Raw genomic sequence first — 22,556 nt, 5'->3', positions numbered from 1 at the left:
CAAGTTCTTATAAGATATGTACAATAATATTGGATGATTTTGTTCAGTGAGTACAAGTGAGACATAACTCATGCTTGCAGGTGAAGAAGAGGAATATACATGTAGCCCTGTGGTCTATCAATCAGCCGATGACAAACGTCACAAATTGGCCTGACGTTTTGACTTTAATTTGTCCCCTTATCAATTCCGTAGTCGGGCAGACGGAACGAACGGGGAAGGTGAACACGCGAGGATCACCCTGTGACGTGTGGAGATGTGCGCAGGCACGTTCTACCGCCGTGGGGCTGTATTTAGGGCATGGACACTTCATACACCACACCGCATGGTACAGACGTCAGGCGTAATAAGCAGGATCAGAAAGAAAATTACACCCTTTCAAACATCATCAGTTTTAGAGACCATGTGCTGCATGTAAAGTTGGGAAACCTTCTTCATGGTGCCCAATGCAATTTTAGGTCTTAAAAACCAAATTTTTCAAAGTCAATATTCTAGTCACTTATCGACAAACTAAGTTGAAACTAAGTTCTGATTTATACAAATAGCTTCCGAACGGTACGCAGAATCCCAAGTCTAGTAGGCAATGAACCTGAACCGGTCTGAAAAATATCGCAAGATCGAACGAAACACGTTCTTAAACCTGACCTGAATCCGACATTGCTGCAACTTGGTGAAGGTAGACCTTACTTTGCAGCAGTATGTCATAATAAGGCAGCCCTACCCTTCCCAGTTGTACGTGTGCCCGGCATGTTTATAGGAACCTCATTAGAAGTTATTATATCGAGCTGCTGTTCCAGGGAAGCTATAGGTCCGCATCCTCACGCGATGGGTGTTCTAGTGGTTATTAACATGCTCGCTCATGCATGCACACATCTGACTCATTCTCAAGGACAGCCCGCATTGTATATCGGAAATCAGTTCGAGAAAAAAATCAACCAGGCCTGTCACCTACAGCAAATACTCACATATCATAGAAGTGGGTAAATTCGTATTCCTCTGCCTCAAAATAAGACAAACTCCGCGTATGTTGTCGAATATTCTCTTATAAATGTTGTCTTCCTTTGCCTCAAAAGAAGAAGCCAAATCCAACAAAACTAGTACCACGTATGTTGCAGAATGTTAGATGTTGTTTATTACAACATTATATTTTGTTTGTCATACATGTTGTTTGTTTGTCCTTGCAATTAGCCCCCTGGCATGTATTTGCAATTAACTTTATCATTGTTTTGAACTCGAACATTGCCTGATTACTTCTGCTCAATGGGTGGATGTTGTTGATTTTGTCTTTGTTACTTTGTCAATGACTGTGTGTTTGTTTGTTTGTTTATTTATTTGTTTGTGTTTTAGGAACTAAATGATATATGGGTGGATCTTTGTCATGTGTTTGGATTGATCGCGGTAGGGCAAACATATTAATTAGACTTTTGGCGCCTTATGTTTTCAGTTACTCGTACTTTTGCAGTGATGAATTTGAAGACACTCATTTTTTGGCACCTCGTTGCGTTACTAGGAAAGAATAATTAATCGTATTCTAATTGACAATCGAGGCATCTCTACTGGTGCAATTAGTTTGTTTTGGTTCGTAATACATAATTCGATCTCCGATACGTATCCTGATATGGTCACATGACTCTTGTAATGAATGGGTTATGTCTCCTAATTGACTTAGGCAGATCATTACGTCATTAAGATGATTACACCACACTTGGTGATTAGCTTGCTGGTGGCTTGGTCGATTCAGAAATGAATTTTGTGATTTTAATAGTTTATTGTCATGCCATACGCAACCTTGGCATTACTGCTAGTATTACAGACCTTTATTATATTTACTTTCCTATGTATACAAGGCAGGCTCTAGACATGTTTTATGTAACAAGCTATTTACATTTCTCGAAGCAAATATAGCAAATTGCAAGTTATTCGATGTCCCAGACAGATTTGAATATATCTTTTTAAAGATATATTTAAAAATGCAATAACTCACACAATACAAAATATGTAAATATGTATCGAAAATCATTATTAGCACAACTCGATGGTAACACTTTATCAAAGACTGTTTTAATTGCCGTTCTAGGATATTATTTTTATTCTATATTTTTGTGCTATGTCCAATAGTTGCTACCATACATTGTACCATGTACAACTGTCGTGCAATAAAGTTCTTCTTCCATACTGCGATGCCTGCACTGCCCTGTCCCTAACATGAAATATACGTGTATATTAGAGATATCACCAGGATGCTCTAAAGTTAATACTGTGATCGCCCTATATGGCATTATAATAACGCAGTCAGAGACCCGTGCTTTCCTCAGTGAATAGCTTCCAATTCTTCACACCAGCTTTCGTAACTATCTCATAAACTACCCTAATTCAGTATCTGCTCCGCTCCCTACGCGCTTTATTATGTAGTTAAGGAACCCTGCTGCACCCAAGGACACCACATAAACACCCTTTGGCCCGTTTCCTACACATTATCCCCAAGTATTACTATCATTATTTCTTCATTACTACCAATCTAGCCTCAGTTACTTAGCAATACCAGTGATGTTTCAGTCCTTTTGATCCCTCATTTGATTTAAAACCTCATTTATTAAACCACTCAGTGCACAGTATGATAGGTCAAAACATATATACGACATATTATGTGAAGAAAAGGTCATGGCTCTCTGTACAGGCCCGGGAGTAACTCTGGTATATAAAATCATTAAAAATAAAAGGTCATAGACTTTCAATCATTTCTCTAATGTTACCGGCAAAAGATATAGTATCGCGAAAACTAATGTTATATTGCCCCATTCAAAACTAGAAATCTTCAACATGCTCCTATCATACTCCATACATTGTACCAGTTACAGTTGTTGAGCAATTAAGTTGATTTGACTTTGTAGCTATAGTCTACAAGTGTAAGATATTGTGGTTGCAGCGTTTTGAAAGACCGTTTCTAAATTAACATGATGATGCACAATAAGTCTGTTGTAATGTTTGCTTAAATCACAGCCCTCACACTGGGTGGGTATGGCAGAATGTATGACTCACCCCATCCCAACGTTGTTATGGTACGATGCTATTCTCAAGAATAATTTTGTTTACAAACAAGCAAATGCCAAACATGACAGCATACTGCCTGCAACTAATTTCAGAAAGTAATTGTGAAAATAATATGCTAATTTGTTATTTTAGACGACCAGGGAGTAATGAAAATTCCTATTTATTGGCTATCTATAAATGCCTTGCTTGTGATGTACTAAAATTCTAATATTTCCACGTATAATGTAAAAAATCTCTGTACAAGATATTTTATCCTTTTAATCCATTGACGACACTGTTCCTATTGCCTTATGTATAAACCTATGCACTTTGTAATTTTATACAGTTTCATGTTGTACAGTATCTTTATCACTTTCTCGTAATTGCATATATGTAGTTACATGTAGCATGACTTGAGTGCACAATTCAGCATCTTCCGCTACGCGTATGTAGAAAACGCTGCCATGTATAATGACGAATCAAGTATAGGCAACTTCAACGAACTTCAATCTGGTACTACATACATTACAAAATTGAAACAGACAACGCTCTTGAGTGCAGCCCGGCTAGACTTTGTGCCAGCATTTACGCCAGGATATCGTCTGCCGATGACTTGGCGGCATGGCCTTTTCGCAGTGTTGAGTCAACACAAACACAAGGATGTGTTTACAGACGACAAGTAACGATCATTCTGCCTGACACATGAGGTCATAGGAATGGGCCATCCCATTCACGACAGGGGACGATATTAATAATGCATCGATACTTTCCTGACCTCCAGTCTGTCGATATCATTTTTCTTCGACCTAACTCTTCATATCTGTAATCAATTCTTTCACCTCTTCTCGCCCATTGATTTTGTGCATTTGCCATAGTACATAATTACACCTACTTGGTATCGCCTACTGTTATAGTCACACCAGAAAATGACAGTTACAGTTTTGTTGACCAAGTGTTGTTACAGCTTGATACCAACCAATTTCTGCATTACATGTGTAAACTTGGAAAGAAAACATAAAAGCACACCCCCACCAAATTCAGGAAAATGGAATGACCGTGATAAAATCACAGATTGCCTCGGCAATGAAACAATGATTTCCGCCCGGTCGGCAGCTCGCGTGCAGGAGTAAGACTTACAGCACTAAGGACAACATAAAGCTTCTAACTTCACCTAAGGCATAATACACTGCAGGGTAAGTGTTCAGGCGTCACGCATTTCAAAGAAGACTAAACCCATGATCTACTGTTCTTTTCTGTCGCTATTACCAACATGCCCCCGGTGGCGTTCTGGATTTTATTGCAGGCTTTTGATTATTGTTATTTACGTTATTACAAAGCCGAGGAATTGTAGCCGATGTGGTTTTATCTAATAACAAATTACACAGAAAGCCGTAAGAGAAGCTGTAAAACAAATGTAAGTGGAACGTGATTCGACATAGCGTATATCATTTTGTGAAGTGGGTACTTCGAATTCTCTTTTGGAAATGACGAAAAATAGGCCGCATTGTACAGCGCTATTTACCTCTGAAGCCACTAACCACTAACCTCACCTCTCATTGGCCTTTGCTATGATTTACTATGTGGTTTGAGTATCGAGTTTCAAGGGGATACCGTTACGACATCACTATCGGGCTAGCTAGACACAGCCACCGTGGAGTAAGACCAAGCATAACTCTATCCTGGGACTCAAAGCTCGAGGAGGGAAGGGGAAAACTTGGCACGAAGTGTTGTCTGAACGTAACACGATAGACGTGGTGGGAGATGGTGACACGAGACAAGTGTAGGACTGGCTCTAAAGAGCGGAACATGATCGGTTAGGGAAAGACCGTCAGAGTGGCAAGTGTGTGTGCGTGTGGTGTAGTCTGATCGACCAATGATGTGTCATTACAGTGCTTGGTAGAAAAACAAGTGAAAGTCGGTACCGTCTCTGCTGGATGCTGGCCTGCGGCTGGAGTGTCGGGCCCGGCCCGGTGGTAGTCGAGGCTTGCGATGAGAGCTGAGGCCAGGACATGCGCGAGTGTTGGATGGGCGGGCGCTCTCGCGACCGGACCCGCTCCAGGGACAGGTGCATCCGGCCTTTCCCGTCCACGGTCTCCTTCTTCACGACTACGGGCGTGGAGGATGATCCAAAGGTGATGGGGATCTCCCGTTTGGCGGCGTGCGCCCAGAGGTGCCTCGGCTGCTGCGGCCCTTGCCCCTGCCCCGTATTACCAGATCCTCCCTCCATGTTTCAGCCTTGCGACCACACGAGAAAAGACGACAGGAATCACCACGTACCAACTCCAGCTGAACGTACGGTCTGTTTGGCCCGTCGCGCTGTGTTTGCTTATGTCGCCTCCCCTCCGAACGACGCAGTCGCACACCAGGCAACTTTGACCCCTGTCAACCTTCGCACACGAGCCTGTGTGTGCGGGAACTCCGTACGGCCGAGGCTATAGGATAGTATGTTCCAATGGTCCTGCCTGTACAACTCGCTCTTGATGGCTCAAGACAAGTGCGCGTCTTGGCGACCACCCGCCGATCATGCGCTCCAAACTCGCCAGCCCGCTCAAATTCCGGACCTCCGAAGAATGTTGCCGATGTCGGCGCGTGCACAGCTCAGATCCGTCCCGCGCGGCGAGGCGGCGGGAGAGGGGGTTGGGGTACCGGGTGGACACGAGCGCTGACAGACTGAGAAGCTCCCCCTGGCGTCCCAATCCGCGCAACTGCTCTCACCCCTACACACGCCTCTGGGAAGGGGGTGACGTTTGGAGGCAAACCCCTCCAATTGGCTCCGTCGAACTTATTGAAACCCGATACAGTTATAAATAAATAATGTAATTAGGACAGATGACGTATCCTTCACGTCCCCTAACGACCTGGCCGGCGCAAAACGTGCCGTGCTAGATGGTTAAGCCGTCAAAATCTCTTTGAGTTCCAGAATGCTGTAGTGCTCTGATATAATAGCACGGTAGCGATCACTCATCTAGATACGGGGCAGGGCGACGGATCCGCATACGTACGTTCTTCTGAATACTTTCACTCACGTAAACACGGAGCGCATCCTGGTCCGACTACCGGGGTAAACAGGACACACACACACGCGGCTAGGGACAGTCCAAAACTCAGCCTGGGATGTTAAAGGGGGTACAGAGGACGAGTTGTATACGTGGTGCGCGGTTCGACCCGAATTCCGGCCCTACCATATGAGGGAGAAGCAGTCAGCAGGCCAGCGGCCCGACTGGGGATTCCAGCAGCTCAGATACTAGTACACGGCAATCCTGGGAAACCGGTTCACGGACGCACAGATGCGCACACAAACAACAAACATGCTTTCTGGAACTTGGACGTGAAATCTGACAACCTTTTAGCTCGCGCTGAACGACCGTTTAGTTGTGAGATTATCACAGCGGTTCGAGGTACCCCCACGCGTTGAGCGGTTATATTAATAAAGCTAACTAGCGTGCGCGTAGGGCCGCTGGCACTGACTATTAGCGCCCCTGCATTTACGGAATTGGCAATCTGCCAGGCTGTACACCCGCGCAGTATGGCAACACTGTGCTGGCATCTCTTGGCAGACCTCATAAAACGATATTTGTTGCAATTTACGGAACATCCACTAATTTTTCTACCCACGAGCGAATGACTCACACACACACTCTCCCCATTCCCACACAGAATATTAGATTCTCACATCCTCACTCTACAACTTTTATCGATCTTCCCGGCAGCATCACGTCCGTCCGGACCTTTCACGCCCCCTCTCAACATTCTTCTTTATTGCCCCCCTTTCGGTAATGCCACCTGACAGATGCACGCTTCACTTTACCGGTCGTCCTGAAGGATGTCCTCGGCCGCCTCGCCGTCGCTGTCCGTCACGGCGATGCGGATGGGGCGCAGCCGTAGCGAGCACGGCTTGGTCGCCATCAGTGCCGGGTTGCTGTTCCGGCGATGCCGGTGGCGCTCGAAGATGGCCGCCGCCTCGAGGATCTCGTGGTCGCAGTGCCGGGGTGCTGTCCCCGCGCCTTCGGTGTCCTTCTCAGCGTCCTGCCGAGCGCCGATTCCCAGCGCCTGGGGGGAGAACGAGAGGCGAGAGAATCAGAACGACAACCTCGCACACACGCACAGGTGGCTGCGTCAAAGAGAACCACTACACTCACTCGACACCAGTGTCGAGTCGCTACTACTTCACACCGGGTATTAAGTGCTTGGGTGTTTAATGTTCCCTCGCGAGCGACGCACGTTTGCATCGCTGGAGTACTTCGGGAAGCGACCCTGAAAAGTTAGCACAGAAAACTTTACAACACCGCAACGGGGACTGAGCCATGTGCAACGATATACCTACCTCCTTCCCCGCTCTCTTAAAGATTCGACCGTCCCCCATCTTTCCTATAAAACACTAGCAGGTACGAACAGCTAAAGTAGGGAGGGGGGCGTGCAGTGGAGTCCAACTGCCTTCATTAAGACCAAAGGTTTGATTGAAGAAATGATGTGAACCGTGATCCATGGGTCAAGCAAACATCGATTCCACCCCCTGCCGTCCATTCTTTTAGAAGTCCTCATCTCATCCGAGCACGGCCAACTCTTATTTTAAGTACAGGAACATCCCATCGTAAATCCCCGGACAGGGGGGTTAGTGTGATAATTATGGAGAATAAATAAACTAAAGGGGTTATCACTTGATAAATGCCCATGCACGATGCTGATGAAATGTCCCGTGCCTCACGGTTTCAACCTGTCTGATAATACAGCCCCTGTGTTTAGATATGACCTGAGTACATTATGTAGATTAAACATAGGCCTCAATATTATTTTCGTTGTTATGATCAAGAAATGAAGTTGATTGTTATTACTGTTTGGATTATCACCATTGTTATCATTATCATTATTGTTATTGTTATATCGTTATCATTTTCGTGTTGTATGGTATGGTTAAGTAGTCATTAAACAAACATTTCTTGCACAATAGTGGCCTCTAATGTGCCTTTTGAAAACATTTTTTCGCTCTATCACAAAATATCATCACAAGGCTATCATTACGATAAGAAATTCCAGGCATTTATTCATCAGTTTTATCAACATCAATATTATCAACATCACCATTACACTCTTACAGTCCTCAATGCTGGCAGTTCTTGTACTTTCGTGTTCTGGACGGGTGATGTTGTTTTGCCATTTGAAGAATAAATAATGATAATTTTGAAACGCTGCTATCAACTTTCGATCGAGAGGACATTTCATTAGTGGCAATATGGCCACGACAATTGTCATATCCCCGATGAGGACATGTGTGTGTGTGACGGTGGTGATGAAGCACGTGTACCATCGAGAGCTCTCACTGGCTTCTCATTGAGCTCTTCCGTCCGCTCAACTCATGAAGAGAAATGTGCGCACTGTTTTACCCTGACTGTTCAATACGATTACCCCTACAGTCATTAGTGCATTAGCTGGAAGTGACTTACGTGAAGAGAATAAAACATTATCGCTCTATACCAAACCCTGCTTCTGAAGAAGGGAATATTTTAACTTTACTCAACAATTCATGATCATTAACGCAACAAAACGTTTCTAAAATTCAATTTTCCATTGTAATTTTTGTGGAATTGGTCATGCGCTTCCAACATCTTTGTATTTTATCACGTTGTGCTACATGTTTATTATCCTTTGTACTTCAGTTAATTGGCTTTTCGTGTTAATCTATTTTTTGTTACGTATTAGTGGTAGAGTCCTTGCTACTTGAGTGCACTACCACTTTGTGTTCTATTACTTTCCTTGATGCGCGAATAAAAAAATAAGTAAATACTGCCTCCGCAAAACGAGCTCCACCTCAGCCAAAGCTGAGCAATAATCCTCTTCAGAATCTAAATAGAATCGGAGGCACTCTCTTCTGATTTGTGGCCCTTTAAGGATAAAGCAAGACGCCCACTCTCATCTTGAAGACATTGCTCACAGAAAGTGTCCTACAGCGCGTTCAAGGACATCACCACTCGTTTTGTCAACTTCCGATCTCATGAATAGATATAGAGTTTAGTCAGTTTTTCCAGAATACTTAAACTGTCTATAAAAATCATCAAATTTCACATATTGATCCATTCTAAACAGTTATCTTAGCATTTTGAACCCCATTTGCGGTTTATTATTTGTTTTGTTGTTCATTATTGATTTGTGTTCTGTGTCTGTGACGAGATTAAAAGTAGTAATTTGCTAGAGCTGTCCATCACTGTGCTTTGTACTCTTCACGTGGTTCAACAAAAAATGTTTTGCCAATCAAGGTTAACAACAACTAGTTTCAGTGATTTGAACAATTAAAGCCCCAAATCCGACTACATGAGCCAACTTCCAATTTCATCATTTACCTAGACTACGTGTAATTCATGCCAGCTACTGCGGTATACTTTATTAATGAAAAGTAATCAGTGTTCGATGACATTTGACGAAGATGCTCGACCTTGGCACGTTTAGAATACTGATAAGCTAATTTTATTATCAGACGATACAAACATACAGCACTAAGTCACCTTCACGTATACACCAGAGTCTGAAGCTAATAGAAAATCCCACTAATACATAACTAAACTTTCAGATCAGAGGTAGGTGCATTTTATTATTCTAACTATATAACTTTCTTCTTTTCCTTTGGACTTAATTTTGGCAATCTACAGTAGCATCGTTTGTTTTGTTAATTTACGACATATAGTTTCACATTTTTCAGCTTTGTACGACTTACAGTATGGTCGAAAACTATTTTTTTTGCAAACGGGCGAAAATTCATGCACGCGTGGATGTCATCCATACAATCACATCAACATGGCCTTAATGAAGTTTTCGGGATGCAATATCACGAGAATCTGCTTAATTTATCTTTGATCCATGAAGTATGATTCAGGGTACAGTGTGTCCTTTATCTCGGTATTGGTAATTACTCTGCTCTGAGACAATGTTTCAAAGGCGTTTATCTTTATTCTATAGATTACTAGATTTCCGACTGATGTTTCACTGATGACTATTGTATAGATACACGTAACAATGTATAAAATGCTCTTTGATTTACGTTATATGATTCTGACTGATGCTCGGTTGTGTAAATATTGTTATTGTTATTAGTTTCTCTTATTTCCTTATAGTGGAACAACAGTCATACTCGTTGTCTACATTGCCTGTTGGGTGAGGATTTTTGCCATAGAACTGCAATCTTTCAAACTCTGTTGCATCTTTCAAACTGAAACAATACCATCAAGGTATTTGTCAATCGATCTACTTAAAAGGGAGTGTCTTTTACGTGGAATCCAAATTGGAATCTACATCTTTGGAAGTGTTTTACCATTACGCGCTTCTTCGTTTCCTAAGGAAAACTACTGCACTTCAACATGGTGTATGGATCATCGTGAAGTGATAGAGAGAAAGAAAATCGGACTCAGGCGTGTGTGAAATCAAAGGGATTAGAGAAAGTAAGACACAATGATCTTAAAGTACCACTCTAACCTCGAAAATGGCTTTCTTTAAATCAACGCAAACCTTAATTTGAGAGCGTTCCAGAAGATCACAAGTGAGCAAGATCTACAGCAGATGGTTATCTGGTTAAATACCTGACAAGAGAAGTGGTATCTATTCCGACAGGATCAGACGTAGGCTGTACGAGGAAAGGAAGTTTATGCAAGATCGTATTGATCTTTGAAGTAGAAACCATGGTTCACAGTCGGCAGTGGGTGGATTTGAAGCAATGCGGCATTTTTTTTCAAAAGCCTTCGTGATTTCACACAAGACTTTGTAGGGCTTCTTTTGGCATGGGAGTTTTGATTGACCAGCTTAAGTCGCAATTATTACGGACTAACATACCTTCACCCATAGATAACAGGGTATCATCATCATTAAGGGGTAGACATGGATGCTGGTATCCGTAATAGATGGGAAATTAGAGTCTTGTGATCTTAAAGGCCATGTCTGTTATCTTTGTACCTCCATGAAATGGTAGGTGCTACTTTTTGTCTGGATGATGTTTTGGTGTATATCGTACCCGTTGGACAGACAATGTTTAAAGACTAAGTGGCCGTTACATAGATTCCTTTTGACTGGCAAGTTCATTGACCCCTGCACCCCTCCCACGCCCCCCTCCCCATTCTATACCCATACACAATCACCTAAAACGACATGGTCCTCGGTCAAACACTGGCTTTGGATTCCAGATGAATAATTTAGATTCAATCATGGCTACCCTTTGAATATATATTGAGTAAATCCATCATCTCATCCGACAAACCCATGAAAGCCCGGCTAATTTGGTTGAGTCAACTCTTTTGATCCACGATTCATCAGCTGGCTTTACGGCATTTCCTTCTGGTGACTTTCAACACGGACACAGAAAAAAAACTAGCAGGGAATTTGTGTTTCCAATAAAGTTTAGGTAAGGTGCCGCTTATCATGGCAATTGAGTCGTTAAAAAATACTTTGGGCTAGGGTTTGAATATAATAGGTGTTACTCGGATACCCTACTCGAAACACTCATTTCCAAATATACATACATTACATTTTTTCTGTCATTCTAACTTTCATTTAGGCCCGATGTTTTTTTTTTGTGAAACGGATGAAAATTCATGCCCGCGCGGATGTCATCCATATCATCAAATCAACATGGCCTATAATAGTGAAGCATCACCGGCTGGAAGATACGAGTTTTGCGGAAATGGGCATGACACGTTCACGTACCCGCTGCACTTAATCTCACAGCCCGGGGCAGTCGGCGAGCCAACCGCTCACGTAGCTATAACGCAGCTTACGTGCATTATTAGACATGGACATCCGAAGAATTATCAAAATGTAATTGACGTCCGTGGATGATGTTGTCTATGGCGAAAGAAGAAGAAGAAGGTCTCCCGTGCTCTTATACCGAGCGTAGGGTTGTGCCCATTTCCATTTCGTAGCCCTTGGGCGACACACAGTTGTGCAAGGCACTACATCAGGGGTCTAGTCCGCTGGTAGTGCTGTACCTTTCCACACTTTTTCTCATATGTGCTAAGTGCTAAGCAGAGAAAGAAGTGTGTACCATTTTTAAAGTCTTTGGTATGACCCGGTCGGCGTTTGAACTCACGACCTCCCGGTTACAAAGCGAGCACTCTACCAATTCAGCAATTGAATCGGTATGGCAAAACGTACAATAAAGCTTTCAGTGTTCTGTTGAGAGCGGATACAAAATCGGAAGGGCATGATTTATTGAATTCATCCTCTATCGAATATCAGTAAATTTTTCACAAATTCTAGCACGTCCTTGTAAAACAATTGATAACCTTTATTGCACGTTTTTGCAACACTGAGCTAAGTACAGGTAACAACAAAACATGAGGAACAAATACGGATAACAGATAAAAAATAAAACAATCATTAGATAAAATTTCAACTTCTCGCTTTTTAGCTACAGTAGAGATAAAAGAAGAGATAATTTTTCAGTTGGAAGGTTTGTCTAGTTGCATTAGGAATATGAATTTTTCTACAGTACTTACGTGTTTGAAGTAGGAAAATAGGTTTTGTACAAACCCGTACAGTATATATGACATGGTTTAGCATTGAACGGTTGAAAACTCATATCAAAATAGTTTGAAAGTTTAGCTGTAATTCCGTTGGCGACTTGTTGACGTTGGAAGACACATGCAAGTCAGAATCCCATTCTTACTAATACGATGATAACGATACATGTTTAATTTTAATTTTACACTTGATAACGTTGAAAATATAATTTTTCATCATGAGACATCCTCAAGGATGAACAATCTGAATCCACCAGAACCCCTGGCGCCATCCTCGCTTTTGTTGTCTTATCTGTGTCCAGATTAGTCTCCCTGCCCATGGCGCCACACAAATCTGGCTGTGATGGCCGGGGGTTATACATGGTAGCATAAATATTAGGCAGAATGTTCACCGTGACTTAGACTACTTGTCGTCGCGACATTTTGCCTTCAAGGAGACAAGACGTCTAAAGGCTACGGAAGCTCGGAAACTTTGAAAAGATCGATCCGGATGAGGCACTCTTTCCCAAACTTTAAGCCCCTGTCATTCACTCAGGACAGCGACCCCAAAGTTCGGGAGCGGTCTGACCAGGTTTGGGACACGCCTACCTTACGACTACGGATCGAATCGAATTTAGGTTAACTTTGAGTCCAACTTGGCCCCCAAACACGGTTGCCCTACTCCCGAACACCAGCCAACCACAAACCTCCGATCGAATGTTTTATAGACATTTTTAAAAATTTGCCTTTAGAAAGTGGGGTCGTGTGGGGTAGTGGCAGCGTTCTCGACTCGGAACCAAGAGGTCCCGGGTTCGAGTCCTGACATGCCACCGATCTTGTGCCCTTGGGAAAGGCACTTTACACAACTTTCCTCACTTAAATCATGTGAAAATTCGTCCTCTGCGTTGATGGCGGCATAAACTAAGTTGATATAACTTGAGAGTGCTGTCACCATGTCTGGTCATGAAATGTTGGAATAAAAAAAATCGCCTGGGGCAGCCGAATAGAGCCGACCTCTAGCCAACCACAGTTTAAGTGACCCTTCTAGTTCTACAAACGTTAGGTACCAAGCGGTATAAACAACACAGTATAGTAAATGGAAGCATAGAATAGTTGTTCTGGACCTTTATGACCACGCAAGTAGATTTCATAATGAGAGCAATTTTTTTTTGCCATACTTTTTTTTCGCGCGCTCGCATCAGTTTTCGGGTTCACAGACGACGTCATCCATATGATTAAATCAAAGTGGCTTAAGTAGAGAAAAAAATTAACGTCATCCGGAGAGAGAGGTTTATAGGGTCAACATGTGCCAGCATCAGCAATGACGTCAAACTTCATACAACTCACTAGAGAAAAGCTGAAACATGTGAAATGTCAACAGTGCAGCATACCGAGCTGCGTATATCACACAAACAGCTGCAATAGGACTGATAAGGGAAAAGTCCACATGAACCAGTAAGATGAGGCCATTCAACAACATCTGTCAACATGTTTCAGAACTGGATGCACATGCGGAGTAAAACTGACCCCATCGCTCTGCTGTGTTTTCTCTAGTTCAAGTGCCTGTCACGCATTCACGAATTTGGCCTCCCGAACACTAGCCGACCGCCACAAACAATGGTTTGGAGTAGGTCGGAGCAAAGTCGACTGGTGTTCGGCGAGGTCGGCTATTATTCGTCTGCGCCAGTCGAATGTTTCAAAATGTTTAAAACATTTGGGGGTTGGTCGGGAGCGAGGTTCGGCCATGGTTGGCTGGCTTCCGGCTGTAAGTCAGCAAAACATTCCCGAGTAAGTCAGCAGTGTCCCGAGCGTGTTCGAGGGTCAAATTTGACTCAAATTTAACTCAAAATCGGATTCATATACATATACAAACTTAAGGTAGGCATGGTCTAAACCTGGTCCAGAACGTCAGCCGAACCTGGTCGAACAAATTTAGAGAAGATCGTGAATGTATGACACGACTTTCAGCGTTCACCATAGCTTTGTCCAACAAAAGTTTCGTAGCCACTTTTAACACCCACCCCCTCCGTCTGCAACTAAAACAGTACTTATAATTCTATGATACTTACTCTAGCCTGATTTACTTCTCCACACTCTTCGTATCAGTCAAGGTTTTCGTGCCAGCCACGTGTGTCAAAAATCCTTGAGCTAAAACCCACCAAATCCTGTAACGTTGATAGTGGCATTAAGATGAGATCTAACGTTAACTTCCTAAACTCCACTGAGATAACCTATAACGAAAGCAATTACTTTGACTAAGACGCAGATTTATAACCACTGAGTACATCTACATCAGGGTGTACCTGTTATTCCCTGTAGATTGTAATGAGGAATTTTTGATTTACGATATCACGTCTAGTTTCGCACACAGGGTCTGAGGAAAGTAAGTGTAAGATTATACTAATTTATTGGTTTGCCATAGATGCTCACTTCTCATGAGATTTGGAAGAAAACTCTTCAAATGTCATTCTACCCGAAGTTTATAATCTCGTTTATGTCATATTTGCGAGTTTTTCTCAACCGTCATAGCCACCCACAACTGCCATAGATTTTAAGCACGTAGTATATTTAACGTGACATAGAAAATATCTCCCATTTTTGCGCACGGTTGCATAGGCGGCAATTGGAAGAGGACATTGACCCGTAAGTCTACCGGCGTTGTGGAAATAAACCTATACTTGACAGTGGATAACACAATATTGATCCATTTTAAAATTAGGAAAGGGCAGTAGATATAAACAATGGTACGATCTGCGTTATTATATTATGGTGACAGTATAGTAGTGTAGTCTTGTCTTTCAATGGTGATGACAAATATTTAAACATTATCATATAGTCAGATGACCAATCATAAGTCCCCATTTCATATTGGTTATGACGCCATAACATTTACAAGTGGTGATTAAATGCCATAAACACTGTGCTCACTCGGCGGTGGTTATAGGAAATAACCAGGCCTTATGACACCTTATACACCTCGGGGTGGGTCATTAACCCTTTATTATCTGATACTGAAGATGAAAAGTGCACAAGTATATTATTTGTGTACATCTTGTGTATTTTTGCCCTTCCAATCTTATCATAGCCATCTTTTATGAATAAAAATGTCAGATATCATAAAAGCCAAGAACGGTCACACCGTCACTGGACTGCACCATGATTTCATCTGTAGGCGTATATATTACAACATAACATGGGTCAATTCTTTTAAGAAAATCAATGAGACCACTGGTACGATGGCAATGACCATGTGAGGAGTTATTGACCTTTTGCATATTTAATGTGTATATATATATATAGTGGTTTATTTCATTCTGACCGTACGATACAGAGTAGCAGGGTCCCCGTAGGACCCTGAATTGATCTGCCGCATTACATAAGTGTTTAAATACGATTGACTTCAATATTACAAGCAATATTAAAACAGTTAAAAACAGCAAATTATTTTAAAATATTTACAATACGTAGGTTACGATCGTAGGTCATTCAGTTAAAAACATCATCTATAGTAATAAAAAACATCATCTATAGTAATAAAACTTCTTCTACATGCTGTTATTTAGCAGACTGGTTAAGAATGGAATTGGACTGTTTCTGTACCGCTCTGTGTGTACTGGCAATCGGTCTAGTTGGTTTCTTTGTCTTGTTACCCTACCGCTGACGTCACCTCTGAGTTCGGGCAGCCAACCACGGTACTCTTCTGAGTTGAGCAGTTTCTTAGCAAACTTCAGACAGAGAGTGGAACGTCTGTCATCAAGTGTTTGTAAGTGCAGCACTTCGCAGGCTGACGAATACCCGTGGTAGTTTCTTCCCAGCATTATCTTTGCCGCTCGCCTCTGTATGTTCTCTATTTTTTTCCGTTGGTCACGTGTTAACCCCCCATGCCATACCGGGGCGGCATACTCAACCACCGGGCGAACAAACGACTTGTAGACCGTTAGCAGATCCTCCACCGGTAGATCAAACTGACGTAGTCGGCACAACAAGTACAAGCGCTGGTTCCCCTTACGTGTCATTTCTCTGACTTGACTGTCCCATCCCAGGTTGGCTTGAAATGTGACTCCCAAGCACTTGGCAATGGGCACCACCTCAAGCACGTGTCCGTTAATGGATAGAGGGGGCGGTGGTGGGGGGTTGCGGGCAAAGCAGATGTGCATAGCTTTGCACTTAGTGGGATTAAGCTTCATTTTGTTCTCCTCAGTCCAGGTGGACAGTTCGTCCAAATCGTGCTGTAGTCTGGGTGGTTCAGAAGTGCGTCTTGATTCAATGAGATTCAAATCGTCAACGAAGGCCCAAGAGGGCGATCTCATGATGTTTGGTAGGTTGTTCACATGGGCTATGAACACGATGGGCCCCAACTTGGTTCCTTGTGCAAGCCCACATGTGAGTTGTTTCTTGTGAGAAAGAACACCCTGGTATCTGGTTCTCTGTGAACGTTCTGTGTGGAAACTGACGATCCAGGGGATGATCTCCGACCTGACTCCCAGCTCGAGCAGGTGCTGTATTGCTACCGTATGATCCACGAGGTCAAATGCTTGCTAAAGTCTGTTAGTACCAAGTGCGTGGAGGATCCTCTTCTGTCTGTCTGTCTTGTAGAGCTGGTTAGCCAAGTTGACAAGACAGTGGGTTGTCGACCGCCCCTTCAGGCACCCAAACTGGTTTTTACATATACGGTGTCTGATATCCTGAAGCACCCAGGATGCCACGAAACTCTCACATATCTTGCCAATGAGAGAGGTCAGACGACACCGGTCGAAGGTGGTCGATGCTTGGTGGGCTGGTTTTCGGGAGCGGTACCACAACTGCCTCTTTCCACTCATGTGGCACAGTCCCTTCAAGTAGGGAGGAGTTTAAAATGTCAACAATCGGTTCGCTCAGTTCGTAGGCAAATTCTTTGAGCAATCTGCCATCTATTCCATCAGGGCCTGGAGATTTATTGGTCTTGATCCTACGCAGTTTCCAGTACACTTCCCAGGGATGAACTACTGGGGGAGGGCGACTTGGGAGGTATGCTGGCAGTTTGGACCGGTCCAAGGGTGGTAACGACGTTGTTACGTTCGTGAACTTCTGGTTGATGAGGTTAGCCATGTCGCGGTGACTGTCTGGATCAACCCCTTGAGCTTGGATGGTCATGCCCTTTTTCTGTGTACCTGTTAGGACTTTTATCTCCTTGTACCATGCACTTGGGCTGTGCTTCTTCAGGTTCTGAACCCTGTTGTTGTAGTAATGACTTCTGGCTCTCTTGATCTCCTTCTGAATCTTATTGCGGAGCAATCTCCATGTTTTCCAATCCTGATCCCGGAATGCTCGCTGCCGCCTTCTGATCGCTGACTTTATCTTCTGGGAGATCCAAGGTTTGTCCTGGACATGCAGTCTTATTACCTTGACAGGGAAATGTGTTGCTACTGCCGCGTTTAAAGTCCTATAGAAGGCTGATGTTTTTTCTTGTGTTGTCTTTGCTTGTGTCACTTCGTTCCAATGATGTTGGGTGACCCACTGGCCGAATGATCGAATACCTGAGTCTTTCATTGGCCGTATTTCTCGCTTTGTAACCTTGTTCTCGACCTTCTGGTGTTTTGGCGACAGCAGCACAACGTTGTGGTCTCCAGTACCCAGCGGTGAGGTAACAGACGGCGTATTGTAATACTCAGAGAAATTTGTCATTAATGAATGTGAACCCTACTATTGTATGAAAGGCAGTTTTAACTTTACAAGGCAAGTTCTCGTGCAAATGGTCTCTATAGATATTTCTAGACCGTTAGGATATCGATTAAAGAAACCAGCATACGGGGAGGGGCCACTGAACGAATTTTCCTTTGGAATTCTCTGGCGATTGAAAAATCTTCCAGTGATTGTAATTTGCTTCGACTTTTAAACATATTTGTGCAATCATCTCACACTTTTTTCATTTATGGTTTTCGCTTCAACAGCCTAAACGAGGCACGCCCAGTTTGTGGTACCACCACAAACAAGGCTAACAGCTATGTGTAAAGCTTTTAAAGGACACTCGAAAGCCATATTTTGGCACCTCCACTTCCTGAATGGCTCTTATTTGCTATGGAGTAGGGTTGATTCATTTATTCTTTCTTTCAGGTAAAACGCAAGTACCCTTAAAACAATACATCTTAAAACTCTAATGTATACATGAAAGGCATACAGATAATAGAACAGATAACCTAGTTTCACAGTAACCTGTAACTGTGTCGGAAGAAAGAGTTCCTGTAGAAGGCGTCTGGTTTTAGTAAGTGAGAAGCGATGGAGTTATCAGAGGAAAATAAAGAAACGACCAGAAAAATTCACTATTTGTAACGTCCTTATGTTACATAATAACCCTTTAAGCTTAAGAAGCGCGCATTCCTCTGACATTGAAGATGATCGCGGAAGACAGTGACAAACCGCGGCTCTCGCTGTGGGACTTGCCGATAATCCCGTTAAGTAGTACGCCGGGACACTTTGGCTGTTCATCACCCTCTCTACGGAAACGGCGCTCGACGGGTGGAAAGATAAAAACTTTCTAAAAGTTCGGGCCCTAGTGATAAAAACTTGAGGTAACTATTTAAGTTTTATGTCGGCGAAGGTTATAATAATAAAGATAAGCTAAAGACCGTTCTTAGTACGCATGAGATACACTTGAATCATAAGCTTTAATATGAAGGTGATATCATCGGTTCAGGTAAACCACGATATTTGACGAAGCAACAAAGAACTCTCTACCTTTCACTCTTGTGTCATCTGACTCTCGCAAAGTGAAATTCAGGTAAGCTTTACAACTTTCCTCCAGCCGTGCGTCTGCCCTTTCCATTTGATGATTGTATTTCCGGCCCTACCTTGGCTCAGTAACCTTATGACATTGACGGTTACATTAAGCAAATTTCTGTCTTAAGTTACGGAACTGCAATTCGTCAGCGTGATGCCATGAGACTGTCTGAAGTCCCTCAGATGCTCCATATGGACTATTCTCCATTAGTCCAGATCAAGCACGTCACATGGAATTTTTACAACTCCGATCTCCTCGCTGGTCGAATCTTCACCAACTCTTCTGCTTACCCGAACGCCAAAAAAATGAAAAATCAATTCTGGGACAGAAATTTCATCAGAAGGCGGCGCTGCGTCGTAATAAATGGCCAGGAAATCGATGGAGCGACTCCGAGTGTTCTCACGAACGCTGTCACCTGTGTAAACCTCCACCATGCATCACAGGCCCACCTTTGTTCCTACTCCACTCATCGCACACACGAAGGCGGGCCTGTATTGTCATCGACCCTCATAAGGCTTACGGAGATACACTATAAATAACTCAGTGTTAATCCAACACCGGCTAGTCCTGCTGCGTCTCTGATAGACGCACACGCAGAATAGAAAATACGTCATTGAGAAAATTGATTGGAAGAAGAGGCAATCCCGGCGGGAGACGTTATTAGTTCTCCCGCCGACGCTAACGTGATTAGAGGACAAACAGACCTGACGCTCTCCGGTAAGATGCACTTGAGTCGGGGATTTACCAGACGTCGTCTGATGCATTTTTATGTCATTAGTATCTAGTAATTAGAGTCCAAGTCCAAGAAACATGCCGATGATTTTGGAAAAAGCACAGGAGTACGCCTTATACCCAAGGGTACCGATGACTGCTACGTCATTAGGTCAGAACACCTATGGTACCGTGTTCACTGTCTATAAGAATCCAGGGTACCTTGTCCACAACCCAGGGCACGTAGTCTAGCCAACACGGTACCAACTACCAACTGGTGGACGTACCAACCACTATCTGATACCAGCCCAGAAAAGAAAAATAAACCGTCATGCCTTCAAATATCAGAGTTATCAACCAAGAATTGAGGTGTTGAAAAACTCTTATTTTCCAAGAACTATCGTAGAGTGGAACTCGTTGCCATCAAGCACAGTTGGGTCATCATCACTAGAAAGCTTTAAACAACTCCTACAATTAAATGTGCAAAATCGGGTGTATCAGGTCGTTCGGTATAATATAGCTAGCTGCCACCGCGCCGCGTGCCCGCGAAGCTGGTGTGTTACGTCGAAGCGCTGTTATACCGACTATATCGATACAGATACAGATACCAAGGCTAGGTTTCGTGCTTCAAAAAATGAAGAGTAAATTCGGCCATGTAGGAAACTCTTCGATTCAATTATCTCTCGCACGAATCATTGATCGATGCGGTACTTGTGATTAAAGTTTCCCGTTTGGCATTTTGACCACGAGAGTCGGAGATTAATACATCTGGGGGTGCTCGTTATGTATCAAGTGCCCGGGGGATCCTTTTGTAATACGTATGAGGCTCAGAGGCAAGGTGCAAGGGTCTAACCAACTATAGTACTGATAAATCTGCACGAAAAACGGTTCCTATAACTTGACGCATCATTCATTATTAAACAACAGGCCCTTTGTGACACAAGATAAGAACAGAAATGCCAAACAAAAAAAGTTACTCAAGAAACTGGATATCACGATTTTGGAAACGGTCAGACGTTTCACGTAGCATCCACTACCTTTCGTCAGTGACACTGGAGAATTCTGGCGTATCTTATTACCTGGATTTCTAACCTTCACTGACGTAAGAACAGAAATGGTGTGTTAATTCAATTGGTGTCATCAGATCGGACTAGTATATCATACAACACGTTTTCAGTGATACCAATGTGTGATGTAAACGTGTAAGTACGGGGCATAAGAGAGCATTCTACGAAAGATATACTCATCTGATTTATTCATCCCCTTCTTCCCTACATCTCAGTGCCCTCAGGGATGAACTTCACTTGTCCTTATCTTATCTCTGCCTGGTTTATCTGTGCTTCTGATTATGGAAATGAACCGTTTCGCGGTACGGATTAAGTAAATTAGGACTCAAGGCACGCATGTTCGAGTCAAGTGTAAAGGGGCGACTGTATTTTTATTCTACCCTGCGGCGCTATGTACTCATTGGTATGGACCCTTCTATAGGGTGGGGTAAAATGGTGGCAAGCAACAATGAGCAGTTTAAAGCATCGAACTTCTTGAATTATAGTTGTCCATTGTGTGTTGAATTACTTGATAAGTAAATTTGTAAATCATCATCTATACTATAGTCGATCAGTATTCAAGTTACTTCGGTAGGAAAATGCATTTGGCGCCACCGCATTATCTTTTTTTTTCAAGTATAGATGCCCCTCAGTCTATAGCTAACGGCGTCAGCAAAGCTAGCATAGATAAAAGCCTACAACCCGACATCTTACTAGTCTGCCTTACTATGGAGCATACCAAGTAACCATAAATCCTAATCTTAAATCAAACAAAAAAGAGGGTAGACTTTTTTGGGTTGTTCCTAAAGTCTAGTGAGACAACTTTCATGTTACATTTACGTTGGCTTCCAGCTTCGCATTACATAGATGACCTGTTTCAAGTGTGTCAAAAACAAACATGTCTAAACACCATTAGGTTAAGTTTGTGAGCCTAGTATATCTAGTACGTCACCATACAGGGTCGTGATAATGATAGCAGAAACCTGTATGTATACAAACGGAATAGCGAACATTCTGCCAGTTTTTAAGTGCCTGCATGACCCATGCTTTGTAAATACGTTGATTTTTTGCGACAGTACCCAACACTCGAAAACGCTGTATGTATAAGTCTCGCATCAGTACTTCAGTATCCAGAGGCCTACTGTGCACCGGGCTGCCCTTTGACTGGAGTTCAGTTCCAAATTTCTTGGATAAAAGGATTCTATGGCCCTACAGCGTGGCTGGCTTGGGGCCATACTATAGCCGCATATCGTAGCTGAAGTAATGCTCGGTGTCTGCATGACAAATCGCAACTCTAATGCCACCACGCAGTGCCTATGTCTATCAATATAAGTCTAATTTATCCTCTATTACCTTGACATACAACACGTATAACGCCCAAGCTGACGGGAGGGTCTTTCTTACATGTATGAATGCATAGTCTCCTTGGATGAGACTTAGAGAGCACCTGCAAGATTTGGTACTGCCAAAGTCCTAAAATATGAGAAAGTTCTTAACGACTAATAGTAGTATTGTAACGATTCTACGGCTAATATAACC

The 22,556-nt window shown here is 43.0% G+C and overlaps 1 protein-coding gene across 14 annotated transcripts in view; it reads right to left on the bottom strand.

Annotated features, from left to right (window-relative positions):
- Window positions 1-22,556, bottom strand: part of LOC109475178 (cAMP-specific 3',5'-cyclic phosphodiesterase 4C-like) — a 222,234-nt gene that overhangs the window by 166,055 nt on the left and 33,623 nt on the right. For 4 of the 14 annotated variants that reach the window (XM_019775721.1, XM_019775719.1, XM_019775720.1 and 1 more), the window contains exon 1: window positions 4,950-5,634. In XM_019775721.1, the coding sequence (XP_019631280.1) occupies window positions 4,950-5,254 (305 nt within the window). In that variant the 5' untranslated portion in view covers window positions 5,255-5,634. Of the gene's footprint in view, window positions 1-4,949; window positions 5,658-6,835; window positions 7,078-7,351; window positions 7,406-22,556 lie in introns of those variants that run through there. The other 10 variants (XM_019775723.1, XM_019775727.1, XM_019775736.1 and 7 more) reach the window with 8 other exon arrangements.

The sequence above is a fragment of the Branchiostoma belcheri genome, unplaced genomic scaffold, assembly GCF_001625305.1.
Source record: "Branchiostoma belcheri isolate BF01 breed outbred unplaced genomic scaffold, Haploidv18h27 scaffold33, whole genome shotgun sequence".
Lineage (NCBI taxonomy): Eukaryota > Metazoa > Chordata > Leptocardii > Amphioxiformes > Branchiostomatidae > Branchiostoma > Branchiostoma belcheri.
Note: the sequence above shows the minus strand (reverse complement) of the source record. Positions and strands in the feature narration are given on the sequence as shown.